Source organism: Erpetoichthys calabaricus, chromosome 11 (assembly GCF_900747795.2).
Source record: "Erpetoichthys calabaricus chromosome 11, fErpCal1.3, whole genome shotgun sequence".
In the NCBI taxonomy this organism is placed as follows: domain Eukaryota; kingdom Metazoa; phylum Chordata; class Cladistia; order Polypteriformes; family Polypteridae; genus Erpetoichthys; species Erpetoichthys calabaricus.
Genome location: NC_041404.2, coordinates 53,514,846 through 53,529,413, shown reverse-complemented (window position 1 = coordinate 53,529,413; position 14,568 = coordinate 53,514,846). Strand labels below are relative to the sequence as shown.

At 40.1% G+C, this 14,568-nt stretch overlaps 1 protein-coding gene across 2 annotated transcripts in view; it reads right to left on the bottom strand.

Moving 5' to 3' along the window:
* lonrf1 (LON peptidase N-terminal domain and ring finger 1) overlaps positions 1-14,568 on the bottom strand; it is a 91,928-nt gene that overhangs the window by 8,708 nt on the left and 68,652 nt on the right. For both annotated transcript variants that reach the window (XR_007936306.1, XM_028813091.2), the window contains exon 11: positions 9,154-9,303. Coding sequence is in view for 1 of the 2 variants with exons in the window: in XM_028813091.2 (XP_028668924.1) it covers positions 9,154-9,303 (150 nt within the window). In the remaining variant the exon portion in view is untranslated. The remainder of the gene's footprint in view (positions 1-9,153; positions 9,304-14,568) is intronic.

Genomic DNA, 14,568 nt, shown 5'->3' with positions numbered 1-14,568 from the left:
GATCTTTAGTCAAGCTGCTAGTACTACTGTATTTATCAATAGCGCCTGATGACCCCGACTCTCTTGTTTCACTGACACAGTGTCTTACTTGTGTTTCTGAGTGGATGAGTAGTAATTTTCTTAAACTAAATAAGGAGAAATCAGAAATCTTAGTAATTGGCAAAAATGGATATAATGAGGGTATTAGAAATAAACTTGATGCATTAGGCTAAAAAGTCAAGACAGAGGTAAAGAATTTAGGGGTAACTATTGACTCTGACCTGAATTTTAAATCACATATTAATCAGATCACTAAGACAGCAAATTTTCACCTAAGAAATATAGCAAAAGTTAGATCCCTTATAACTTTTATAAGATTCTGAAAAATGAGTTCACACTTTTGTTTTTAGTTGACTAGATTACTGTAACACACTCCTTTCAGGACCACCCAAAAAAAAACATCAATCGATTGCAACGAGTGGAGAATGCAGCTGCCAGAATCTTAACTAGGAAAAGAAAATACATACACATCTCTCCAGTTTTCATGTCACTAAACTGGTTACCCGTGCCATTTAGAATTTACTTTAAAATACTGGTTATGGTTTATAAAGCCTTATATAATCTGCTCCAGCCTATATCTCGGAATGCCTCTCACCTTACACTCCAAATCGTAACCTCAGATCCTCAAATGAATGTCTGCTTATAATTCCAAGAGCTAAACTTAAAAGAAGTGGTGAGGCGGCCTTCTGATGTTATGCACCTAAAATCTGGAATAGCTGAAATTCACCAGGCTAATACAGTGGAGCACTTTAAAAAAACTGCTAAAAGCCCATTACTTTAACATAGCTTTCCGTATAAGCATTTAATTATCATTTTTTATCATGGCTCCACAATCCATACTAACCCCTACTTTCTCTGCTTTTCTGTTTCCGGTTTCTTTTTCCGGCATATCGCCACCACCACCTGATCAGGGCACCATGATGTCCCTACATTGGTGGATTGAAGGCCAGAGGTCCACATGACCATCATTGTCTAATTCATGTGAAGCCTGAAAACCATGAGGACTGATTTTGATAATTTATGTTAGGTAGAATTCCCAGTGGGATCTGTCTGGGTGGTGTAATCAGAATATAAGTTTAATGTCACTGTGCTCTGTACAAAAATTATTTTATAAATCCACTCACATGTACAGGCCAGATTTAGCACACAGAAGGGCTCTCAGCATTTAGAACTGCTAGGCAAGCATTTGAAGAGAGAAGGGGACAACTATGAAAATGGGCATTGTACTATTTCTGTTTGTTAGAGATGAAATTGAATCCTCTCCTTGCCTTGTTTGGAACATAAGTAAGGGCCTGCACATGGAGAAAACAGTATAAAAGACTTGGACAGCAGCCAAACACCTATAAGCTGACGGACGGATGGGTGATAACGTCATCCGTACTGAGAATCCTTCCAGCGGAGCGACGAAAAATGGCAGACTGTATACATCAAGATCCCACCTTGGTAATTGTCTTGCTATGGCTTCCTTCGTCTGTAATGCTGCGTAAATCGTCATTAAAGAAAACTATGTTATTTTCTCTTATGTGATTTCTTACCGCCATATCACTATGGGAGCGACATCGCCTTTTAATATTATATCTATATAGTTTCGGGTTACTTAAAACGCCGCAACTGCAAAAGAACTTATTCCAATTAGGGAGCTAGTGACCCCTGGAGGAAATAGTGGTCTCATGGACTTGGGACCCCTGCAGATTTTGTTTTTTTTTTCTCCAGCTGTCTGGAGTTTTTTTTTTTTTTTGGTTTTTCTGTCCTCCCTGGCCATCGGACCTTACTTTTATTCTATACTAGCAAAATACCCGTGCTTCGTAGCGGAGAAGTAGTGTGTTAAAGAGGTTATGAAAAAGTAAAGGAAACATTTTAAAAATAACGTAACATGATTGTCAATGTAATTGTGTTGTCATTGTTATGAGTGTTGCTGTCATATATATATACATATACACATATACACACACATATACACACATATACAGATATATTATATATACATATACACATATATTTTTTATATATATATTTTATATATATATATATATATATATATATATACATACATACATACATACATACATATACACACATAGATGCACTTACAATAACATAGAAATCAATATAAACAACATTAACATCATTATCATATGAGAATATGAAGTAATATATAAGAAGCACATTTCATATAAATATAAATTATTAAACAGTAAAATCTTCTTCTATAATTTGCTACCGTGGCTTTTCGTTGGTCTGTCCAGGATTTTAAATCACCTGTAGCTTGCAAACCGTTTCACCTATTGACTTGAAATGTGGTACACATATAATACGTCACGTCTGCTATCCGCTTTATGGGTGATGATTGTATTACTCTTTTTATGTTTATTTTATTTTAGAATCAACTCCTATCTGCGCACACCAGGGCGGCCGTGGGCAGATGCGTATGGTGTATTCACTCCATGTTATCGTGCATTGCGCTGTCACTGGTATTTTGATAAAAGAATTTGAACAATATATAAGAAGCGTATAAATTATTAAACAGTAAAACATTAACATTTAAGAAGTAAAGTTACATTGAGTACTACTGCAGTGCCTTCGGGTATACCTAATTTTTTCTTTGCCCATTACATGCTTAAATGTATACATTTTTTGGTGTACCTACCCGAGAACACGCGACATATAACCGACCGTGGGAGAAGCATGGATTTTAAACACGCGTTGAGTTCATCTGCTGGTCTCCCTCGTGGAATAACTGGTAATGTTTGACTAAAATCTACAGCGAGTAAAACGACATTACCTCCTTTTTTTTTTTTTACGATCTCTGAGATCTTGCTTTTTTCGGTTCAAGGCTTCATAAGCTCTTTTATGTTCCATGCTGTACTTAATAAGTACTAATTATCCCAAACCATCATCTTTGAATGTTGCAAGACTTTCGCCTTGTATGTAGATCGGGGTAATTACATTCATTGCATTCCTAGTCTGAATCACAATCTGATTGTATGGGTGGTTACCTGGCACTGTAGGGTTGCCACCCGTCCTTTAAAATACGGAATCGTGCCGCGTTTGAGAATGAAATTGCGCGTCCCGTTTTGAATCAATACTGGACGGGATTTATCCCGTATTTTTTTTATCATTTTTTTTTTAAAGCAGCGTGTCATGCAAATCATCCCACACGCATTTTATGAAGATGCCTCCTTTCCTACTTTTGATTGGGTAATACTTGATGTCATCGTTAGTTTGATTGGTCTTTTTAACTGTCCAGTGAGGAGGGCATGTCTTTTAAGTAGAGTCTGCAAAGTGTTGGCACTGAGATGTGGCGTCAGCGCCATAGTTGAAGCCCCTAACGTTGCGGTCAGCAAGTCGGCTAACATCCGCCATGTGCCGTCTTTCAGTTGCGAGAAGCAGATCATAGAATGGTTGAAACTGTTGCCCCTAACGTTGCGCCACGGCGTGTGGTTCGTTTATACCTCGTGTCTTCTCATTAAACTTTTATCTCGCGAATATGTTATTGCAATCCGCAGCGGGAGCGTTTCTATAAACTTAATTTAAACTTACGTTTTACACCGTGCTTTGTTTCCCTTATGAACATGCTTGTATGCTTCACTCGCTCCGTTCTCAATTGTTTAATTAATTTTTTGCTCTTCGCTGTTTGCGGCTGTTCCTCCATTTCCCCCTACTTCGTTCTTTTATCTCGCGAATATGTTATTGCAATCCTTAACGGGAGCGTTTCAATAAACTGATTGAAAATAGTTTTGCATTTACCTTTTTAGTAAAAGGCGAGCTTTTAAGCCTGAGAAATCACCCCGTAAATGCACACGTTTAATTGCACATGTGTTAATATGTATGGTTACACAGTATTAAAAGACAGTGAACAACGTCAGTTACCTTTGTTCCCGCGTTTGATAAAAGGTGAGCTTTAAAGCCTGAGAAATCACCCCATAAATGCACACGTTTAATTGCACATGTGTTAATATGTATGCTTACACAGTATTAAAAGACAGTCAAAAATTAACGTCATTTACCTTCGTTCCCGCGTGTGACTCGTGCTGTAAATCTCTTCCTTGTTTTTAGTTCACGTGATTACGTAGGAGGCGTGATGACGCGATACGTGACTCCGCCTCCTCCATTACAGTGTATGGACAAAAAATATGTTCCAGTTATGACCATTACGGTTTGAATTTCGAAATGAAACCTGCCTAACTTTTGTAAGTAAGCTGTAAGGAATGAGCCTGCCAAATTTCAGCCTTCCACCTACACGGGAAGTTGGAGAATTAGTGATGAGTGAGTCAGTCAGTGAGTGAGTGAGTCAGTGAGGGCTTTGCCTTTTATTAGTATAGATTAATTAGTATTGCCTAATATTATTTTTATATTTTTCTTTTTTTTTTTCTTCATCTTGTAAAGCACTTTGAGCTACATCATTTATATGAAAATGTGCTATAGAAATAAATGTTGTTGTTGTAGTGGAAATAAAGTAATTAGTTTTTTCTTTACATTTTTCATGGGATTAATTTACATTTTTGGAGTTTTGACAGAGATATTGTTGATAATAAAATAGTTGCTTAGTAATACATTTCTTTACATTTTGTTCTTGTTTAGATAGAGTTCATTATTTATCATGTATGCATAGACCTATACTGCAGTGTCCTGGTAATAAAAGGTCCAACAGTCAATGTGTTAATCACCAAGGGAAAATTCAAATGCATACCACAGCAAAAACATAAAATACCCAAATACCCAGATACCAACTCAAAATACAATATACAATACAATACAATACAATTTATTTTTGTATAGCCCAAAATCACACAAGAAGTGCCGCAATGGGCTTTAACAGGGCCTGCCTCTTGACAGACCACCAGCCTTGACTCTCTAAGAAGTCAGGGAAAAACTCCCAAAAAAATCTTGTAGGGAAAAATAAAACATGTCACACATACACGTCAGAGGGTCGCCTTCCAGGCTCACATAAGGTATGTGGCATCACCCTGGGACAAGATAGATGCCATCGCTAACAGTCTTGTCTTCTTTTCCCTTCACAGTACCATAAAACTGCCCCTTGGGGGCAAAGGAGACAGAGAAGCCCCACCCTATCCGGTCCGGCCGATATAAAAGAGAGCTGTCCCTGAAAGGTGTTGTCTTATTTTGACTTGAGAGCCCAACTATCAGGAATAATTCCAAACCTGCAATACCCAGAAAATGCTACTAGAGAGTGATAAGAGGCCATTGGTGTGTTGCTTGTTGGTGCCATCGTGCCCCTGATAAATTTGCTTTATTTTGTTTTGTTTGAAATTAAATAAGGTTTTACGTGTTTGGCAACCCAACTATTTTGGGAATCACTCTACTTTCCTTCTCACTCAACCCCCCCAAGAAAACAGAATAAAATAAAAAACACAAATACAGTGGAACCTTGGTTCACAAACGTCTCGGAACACATACAAATCGGTTTACGACCAAAAAGTTCGCCAAACTTTTGCATCTGTTCACGACCACACACACAAGCCAGTTTCCCTTTCGGTTTGTACGTGTTCAGCCTAACCCTGTGCATTTCCTGTGCAGCGAGCAAGAGAGTGAGAGCGAGACAGCGCGACACACACACACACACGAGAGAGAGAGAGACGCACACACAGGCAGCGTGAGAGAGACACACACACACAAAGGCAGCGCGAGAGAGAAAGAGACACACACACACACAGGCAGCGCGAGAGAGAGCTGGATGCATAAGGTAGAGAAGGCAGTTAAAGAATGCACTGGGCTTGTTTTTGTTTTCACTTCAGTTTACAGCAATCGGTTCGTAGCGTGCATTGTTGCAATGTTACTTTTCTTGGTGGTTTATTAAATTACGGATTTTTTCAAATGTTCATTTTTTTCCCTGTGCTTGAAACTCATTAAAAAAAAGTGTTTTTAGCCAGCGGTTGGTAGCGCTATAGCACGAACTATTGCAGTGTTAGTTTTCTCTGTTGTTCAAGGTTTTCTCAGTGTTATTCAATGTTTTTACATTTAGTTTACTATTACGCTGTGCATTCTATGGTTTAATTAACTATATTTGTGCTTAAAAACTTAAAAAAAAAATATTTACATACAGTTCGTACGGTCTGGAATGGATTAATTGTATTTACATACAATCCTATGGGGGAAATTACTTTGGTTAACGACCAAATCAGGTTACGACCAGAGTTTTGGAACGAATTATGGTCGTGAACCGAGGTTCCACTGTACTATGTTAAAATAACTGTAGTTTAACAAAGTCTGTACCATCTTCCTATAGCTTCTAGGTGGAGTGAAGGGAGGGACATTGTGATAATGAGGGCCTAATGGCAGCATGTTACTCCTGGTGAGAACTGGCACCAACCTACACTCTGAGCATCTTGTAGTTCAGAACGGAATGTATCAGTGATGTAGAGAATATGAGACATGGACAAAAAAAATTATTAAAAGTGAGAAACTGCAGCTCCTTATACACAAGTGCACAAACAATACTTAAAATTAAAAGACAGTGACATGTCATCCAATTAATAATCAAAGTCCAGATGACACACAATAAAAGAAAAATTATTTGCCACATTTAGATAAGACAATTCTCAACTTCTCCTTCCTCACAAAGAAAAAAATTGCTGTTTAAGGGAAAAAAAAAGAATTCTGAAAAACAAAAAAAAAACTATATATAAAAAATATACAAAAATGTTAGCTCACTGCTAATTGTCCCTCTATACAAAAACTTGACTTTAAAACACTATACACAGAAACTATTTCACTCATTCTGTTGCTGTAAAGATATAAAGCTGGACAACAAACCCAGTCAAAAGACCTGCGCTAGAATGTTGGCGCCCAGTACCCGCTGACACACATTCAGTCCCAAAGACTGATCCCATTTACCCTTCTCAGTATTTTGTTATATTGTTAAATCTCCATTTTTATAAAGATACTTCATTGCCCTTTTGTTCATCAGGTAGACATTTACAGTCATACTCATCCTTGAAGGGCATTTTGATAGATTTCTGTGAAAGTCTTTTTTTTTTTTTTTTTGTAATTTAGTAACACTTAAACTGCCACATACTTGGTTAATGCACCCCCGGACACCAAATACTTTTTTGCTGCACTTTTTAAGGAAATGTCACAATTCACCAAAAACAGTGAAATTTTAATGGAACACGTTTTTTTTTTCATGCAAAAAGCATCACAATTACTACAACACTGATCATTTTACACACTGCCAATGAACTGTAAAAACTATAAAAAAAAAAATACAGCAACAATCTATTATTATATGTACAAGGCGCACCTGACACCATTGACGAAATTCAGTAAATCATCGAGCCAACTGCACTCGAACTGGCTGCACGCGAGCACACAGAGGCCAACGCTGATGACTGCAGGCTAGTCTAGTCTGAATCCTAGGGACAGTGATGCTGCAGTGCTGCTGGGGGTGCCAGTGGTCATGAACTGGCTGCTCAATGAATGTACGGCACTGACTGATCAGCTCCGGCGTGCTGGTAAATTGCACTGGGAACCAACTATAGCCGGTTGCGGCGTTCAATGAATGCAAGTCACCAAATATACTCGGCTCCGGCATGCTGGCAAAATGCATTGGGAACCGACTATAGCTGGTTCCGGCGGTTTAAGGGATAAACCAGTTCTCCATTTTAGGCCTGTCTATATCAATGAAGCAGTTGGGAGCTGGGGTTGGGGGAGTGACACATTATTTGCTTTGGTATCATTTTGGTACTGGTACTGATTTGTGAAAGCTGGCTTTGATACCAAAGTCAAAATTTTAATTTCGATCTAACACTACTCCCAAAAAGCAATTTCTTGGAGACAGAATTTTAGACCATACATACAGTTAAGCATTGACCCAACAACTTCTTCTTTCGGCTGCTAACGTTAGGGGTTGAACCAGCGGATCATCTTCTTCCATATCTTTCTGTCCTCTCCATCTTGCTCTGTCACACCCATCACCTGCATGTCCTCTCTCACCACATCCATAAACCTTCTCTTAGGCCTTCCTCTTTTCCTCTAACCTGGCAGCTCTATCCTTAGCACCCTTCTCCCAATATACCCAGCATCTCTCCTCTGCACATGTCCAAACCAACGCAATCTCGCCTCTCTGACTTTGTCTCCTAACCGTCTAACCTGAGCTGACCCTCTGATGTCCTCATTTCTAATCCTGTCCATCCTCGTCACACCCAAAGCAAATCTTAGTGTCTTTCACTCAGCCACCTCTAGCTCTGTCTCCTGTGCCACCGTCTCCAGCCCATATAACATAGCTGGTCTCACTACCGTCCTGTAGACCTTCCCTTTCACTCTTGCTGATACCCATCTGTCACAAATCACTCATAACACTCTTCTCCACCAATTCCACCCTTCCTGCACTTTCTTTTTCACCTCTCTTCCACAATCCCCATTACTCTGTACTGTTGATCCCAAGTATTTAAACTCATCCACCTTCACCAACTCTACTCCCTGCATCCTCACCATTCCACTGACCTCCCTCTCATTTACACACATGTATTCTGTCTTGTTCCTACTGACCTTCATTCCTCTCCTCTCCAGAACATATCTCCACCTCTCCAGGGTCTCCTCAACCTGCTCCCTACTCTCGCTACAGATCACAATGTCATCAGCAAACATCACAGTCCATGGGGACTCCTGTCTAATCTCGTCTGTCAACCTGTCCATCACCACTGCAAATAAGAAAGGGCTCAGAGACGATATTTCAACCTTCTGTCTCTCCATTATATCGGCTAACTCTCTCCCCTTACCAGTCATACTGTCAACATTCAAAGTTCCTACCCTCAGTTCCACTCTCTTTACCTTCCTTCTCTCCTCCTGCCTCCAGACACGTCTCCCCCCTCTTCTTCTTCAGCCAACAGTAGCCCAATTTCCACCCGCACCCTGTTGACTAACAGTACTGGTGGCGGTCGTTGTTAACTCGGGGCTCGACCGATCTGGTATGGAAATGTGTATTGTTGTTCGCATATTGATTTGGCAAAATTTTACACCGGATGCCCTTCCTGATGTAACCCTCCCCATTTATCCGGACTTGGGACCGGCACGAAGAAGCACACTGGTTTGTGCATCCCCTATGGCTGGGTTGGGTTGACCCAACATAAAAGTACAAAAAGAAGAAGAACTCACTTGTATGTCCTCCTCTGTTTCAGGCATCTGTCCTTGTTGAAGAATAATCTGGCTTTGGATCCGACCAGGCAGACTGCTGTACCACTCCTGTGCCTGATGGTAGACTTCATCATGAATGGACTGCAAATCTGCTAGATCCTCTCCTTCCACCTACAGGAAACAGATAGTTGCAGGGGCCAAACTCAAAGTAAAAATGTTGTACTCAAAAAACTGTTGGAAATTCTTAAAGGGAACAATAACTAAGGAGTTATTGAGGGATTTGGAAATTGTAGAAGGAGAAGTGCAGCTCAGATTGAAATCAAACAAATCACCAGGACCGGACAATATTTACCCTCGAGGTCTTAAGAAGGCTTGTGAGTGCAGATATAAACCCTTGACAAATACTTTTAGGAAGTCACTGCGCACTGGAGTGATTCCAAAGAACTGGAAAAGGGCAAATATCATCCCATTATATAAAAAGGGTGACAGGGCAGATCCAAGCAACTATAGGCCAGTAGGCTTCACATGCATCACTGGAAAATTAATGGAATGAATGATAAAGGATAAGATGAGCAACATGTGGTAAGAACAGGAGTTTGACTGAACAGTCTGCATGGGTTCAGAAAAGGGAGATCATGTTTTACTAACATGCTGGAATTCTATGAGGAGACAACCAAGGATACGATCAAAGTGGAGCAGATGAGATTATTTATCTTGACTTTTAGAAAGCATTTGATGAGGTTGGGCATCAAACTAAAAGAAGTGGGAGTTCAGGGTGATTTTTTAGATGGGTGAAGAATTGGCTCAGACACAGGAAGCAGAGGGTGATGGTGCGAGGAACCTTATCAGAATTGGCCGATGTTAAGAGTGGTGTCCAGCAGGGGTCACTGCTGGGACCATTATTTTTAATATATATATAAATGATTTAAATAGGAATATAAGTAACAAGTTAGTTAAATTTGCAGATGATACCAAGACAGGTAGATTAGCAGATAATTTGGAATCCGTTATATCATTACAGAAGGAAACGGGCAGCAGACAGGCTTGGGCAGATGAAATTTAATGTCAGTAAATGTAAAGAATGACACATAGGAAGTAAAAATGTGAGGTTTGAATACACAATGGGAGGTCTGAAAATCGAGAGTCCACCTTATGAGAAGGATTTAGGAGTCATAGTGGACTCTAAGCTATCGACTTCCCGACAGTGTTCAGAAGCCACTAAGATGGCTAACAGAATGTCAGCTTATATATCGCCTTGGTGTGTGGAGTACAAATCCAAGGAGGTTCTGCTCAAGCTTTATAACGCACTGGTGAGACCTCATCTGGAGTACTTGGTGCAGTTTTAGTTTCCAGGCTACAAAAAGGACATAGCAGCACTAGAAAAGGTCCAGAGAAGAACAACTAGGCTGATTCCAGGGCTACAGGGGATACATTATGAGGAAAGATTAAAAGAGCTGAGCCTTTACAGTTTAAGCAAAAGAAGATTAAGAGGAGACCTGAATGAAGTGTTTAAAATTATGAAGGGAATTAGTCCAGTGGATCGACACTGTGACTTTAAAATGAGTTCATCAAGAACATGGGGACACAGTTGAAAACTTGTGAAGGGTAAATTTCTCTTTACACAAAGAACGATACACACTTGGAATAAGCGACCAAGTAGTGTGGTAGACATTAAGACTTTAGGGACTTTCAAAACTCGACTTGATGTTTTTTTGGAAGAAATAAGTGGATAGGATTGGTGAGCTTTGTTGGGCTGAATGCCCTGTTCTCATCTAGATTGTTCTAATATTCTAATTATTTTCACACATTTTTTAGTCATTGTTCAAACGTTTTGTGTTATCATTGATTAACATACATTGCCTTGCAAACGTATTCATCCCCCTCAGTGTTTGTCCTCTTTTGTCGTATTATAACCTGGAATTAAAATGAATTTTTTGGGGGGGGGGGGGGGGTTAGCACCATCTGATTTACACAACCAGTCTACCACTTTGAAGGTGCAAAATATATAACAATAATTAAGATTATAAAAAAACAGAAAGCCTGAGTGTGCATAGGTATTCACCCCCCAAAGTCCATGCTTTGTAGAGTCCCCTTTTGCTGCAACATTCAGCTGGAAGTCTCCATTATCTTAGAACACCTCACCACTGGGATTGTCGCCCATTCAAGGACACAATGCTCCAACTACTTCAAGTCTGATGAGTTACATTGGTGTCCAGCAATCTTCAATTCATACCACAGATTCTCCATTGGATTGAGGTCTGGGCTTTGACTCAGCCATTCCAAGACATTTCAATGTTTCCCTTTAAACCATTCCAGTGTCACTTTAGCAGTATGTTCATTGTCCTGCTGGAAGGTGAACCTTTCTCTCCGTCTCAAATCTCTGGCAGACTGAAACAGGCTTTCCTCAATAGTTGCCCTTTATTTAGTGCCATTCATCTTTTCTTCAATCCTGACCAGTTTTCCTGTCTCCCACAGCATGATGCTGCCACCGTCACACTTCACTCTGAGCATGGACGTTGTGAGGATCATGTTCTTTGACTTTTCCAGCCCCTTCAACATCATCTAGCCGGTCCTACTGAGGGACAAGCTGTAAAGGATTGGAGTGGACTCGCAACTGGTGAAATGGATTACAGATTATATCACTGGAAGACGTCAGTTTGTCAGACTGGGCACCTGGACATCACTGACTGTTTTCTCTTTTGTCTTCACCCTGTACAGATTGGACTTTAGTTACAACTCAGGGACATGCCATATGCAGAAGTTCTCAGATGACAGGGGAGGACAGGATGAGGAGTGCAGGGGTCTGGTGAATGACTTTGAGGGATGGTGTCGGTCAAGCCAACTGCTGTTCAACATTTCCAAAACCAAGGAGATGGTCATGGGCTACTGTGGGACTAGACCACCACTGAGACCTGCCTTCATTGAAGGGGTTGATGTAGAATGGGTCAAGACCTATAAATACATTGGAGTGCAGTTGGATGACAGGCTGGAGTGATCAGAGAACACAAAGTTTCTGTTCAGGAAGGGGCAAAGCTGGCTCTATTTTCTGAGGAGGCTGGGCTCCTATAACATATGTAAGAAACTCCTGCGGATGTTCTATCAGTCAGTGGTTGCCAGTACTCTCTTCTACACTGTGGTGTGCTGTGGTGGGTAGCTTGAAGAAGAGAGATGCTGAGTGTATTGACAAGTTGATCGGGTAAGCAGGATCTGTGGTTGGTATAGAAATGGGAGTCTCTGGTGACGGCTGCAGAAAGGAGGACACTATGCAAGCTGTTATCTATTATGGACAATGAACATCACCCATTATGCACCACCATAATTAAGCAGAGGAGTTTGTTTAGTGATAGGCTGCTATCACAGAACTGCAATACAGAGAGATACAAAAGATCTTTCATCCCCAGAACCATTAGACCACAGGTGTCGAACTCCGGTCCTGGAGGGCTACAGTGGCTGCAGGATTCCATTCTAAACATCTTCTTAATTAGTGACCAATTTTTGCCGCTAATTAACTTTCTTTTGCCTTATTATTAATCAGCTTGACTCAGGTCCCTTAGTTAGCAGCCAAACAATAATGAGACACAAAACAAGAATCCATATGACCAGCTCAACTGTGCCCATCACAAAATATCTGAAAATAAAGAAAGGTGAAGGTCTCAGTAAGGTTGATCTCTCAAAACATTGTGAGTGTGTTCTTTAAAGAAAACAGAAAATCAGTTTTGGAAACGTTTGCTGTGGCAGAATGAGAGCAGCAATAGGCCATGGAATTAAATAACGGGCTTAATTAACAGCAAGAATCGGCTTCTCATTAAGAGATTGTTGGGAGTAAAATTGGTTGGAGTTTGAAGCCCCGATTTAGCTGGTCATTTGTTGGCTCATTTCATGTCTCATTTCTTTTTGGCTGTCATTTAATGACGAAAAGAATCAATTCAGAGGACTGAATCCTTAAAAACAGGGCAATTAAAATAAAGGGAAAAGAATTTAATTAGCAGTGAAAACTGGTCACTGATTAGGAAAAGGGTTAGAATGAAAACTTGCAGCCACTGCGGCCGTCCAGGCCTGGAGTTCGACACCCCTGCATTAGACTCTTTAACTCTTCAAAACACTGTACATACATTTTGCTTTGTAACCAGCTTTCCATCTCAGACTCGAATGGCATGTGTTACCGGCTGTGACTTGATTATTAACACTATAACTATTGTACGTTAGCAGAAACTTGTAGTAAGGATGAGCATTTCAATTATTTTATAATTCATTTAGAAAAGTATTAGCAAAGAGAATGAAAGATATAAAACCACAGATTTGTGGCCAAATACTAAACATTTATGAATCATTAGAATATTAGAATACTAGAATCTATTAGAATCTAGACGAGAACAGGCCATACAGCCCAACAAAGCTTGCCAGTCCTGTCCACTTAATTCTTCTAAAAATACATCAAGTCGAGTTTTGAAAGTCATGAAAGTGTTAGTGTCTGCCAAGCTCCTCGGTCACTTATTCCAGGTGTCTGTGGTTCTCTGTGTAAAGAAATAATTCCTAATGTTTGTATGGAAATTTCCCCTTAACAAGTTTCCAACTGTGTCCCAGTGTTCTTGCTGAACTCATTTTACAATAACCGTCTCGATCCACTGGACTAATTCCCTTCATAATTTTAAACACTTCAGTCAGGTCTCCTCTTCATCTTCTCTTCCTTAAACTGTAAAGGCTCAGCTCTTTTAATTTTTCCTCATAACTCATCATGTGCTGTAGCCCTGGAATCAGTTTAGTTGCTCTTCTCTGGACTGTCTCTAGTGCTGCTATGTCCTTTTTGTACACCAAAATTGCACCCAGTACTGTAGATGAGGCCTCACCAGTGTGTTATAAAGCTTCAGTAGAACCTCCTGTGACTTGCACTCCACACATCAAGGCGCTATATAACATGACATTCTGTTTGCCTTCTTAATGGCATCTGAACACTGTCTGTCAGTTGATAGTGTCGAGCCCACTATGACTTCTAAATCCTTCTCTCAATTTTCAGACCTCCCATTGTGTATTCAAACCTCACATTTTTACTTCCTATGTGTAATACTTTATGTTTAGTGACATTACATTTCATGTGCCACAAATCTGCCCAAGCCTGTATGCTGTCCAAGTCTTTCTGTAATGGTTTAACGAATTCCAAATTATCTGCTTTAGCCGCACATTCAGGGTCTGTCTGATAGGAGCTCCATCTTGCATATCACTCAGGTCAAAAAAGAATCCTCCATCCGGGCAGCCGGGTTTCTGAGACCACTGAATAAAACCTACAATTAAAATACACCACACCAAATATCACACGTAGCATCACTCTGCACTACCTTACTTTGTTGTTTATCGTTTGTCTCCTTGCTGCATGCTTTTTGCTTTCTCTTTGACTCGTCATCTGCCATCAATGACAGCATTCTTTCAGGGTCTTCCTAT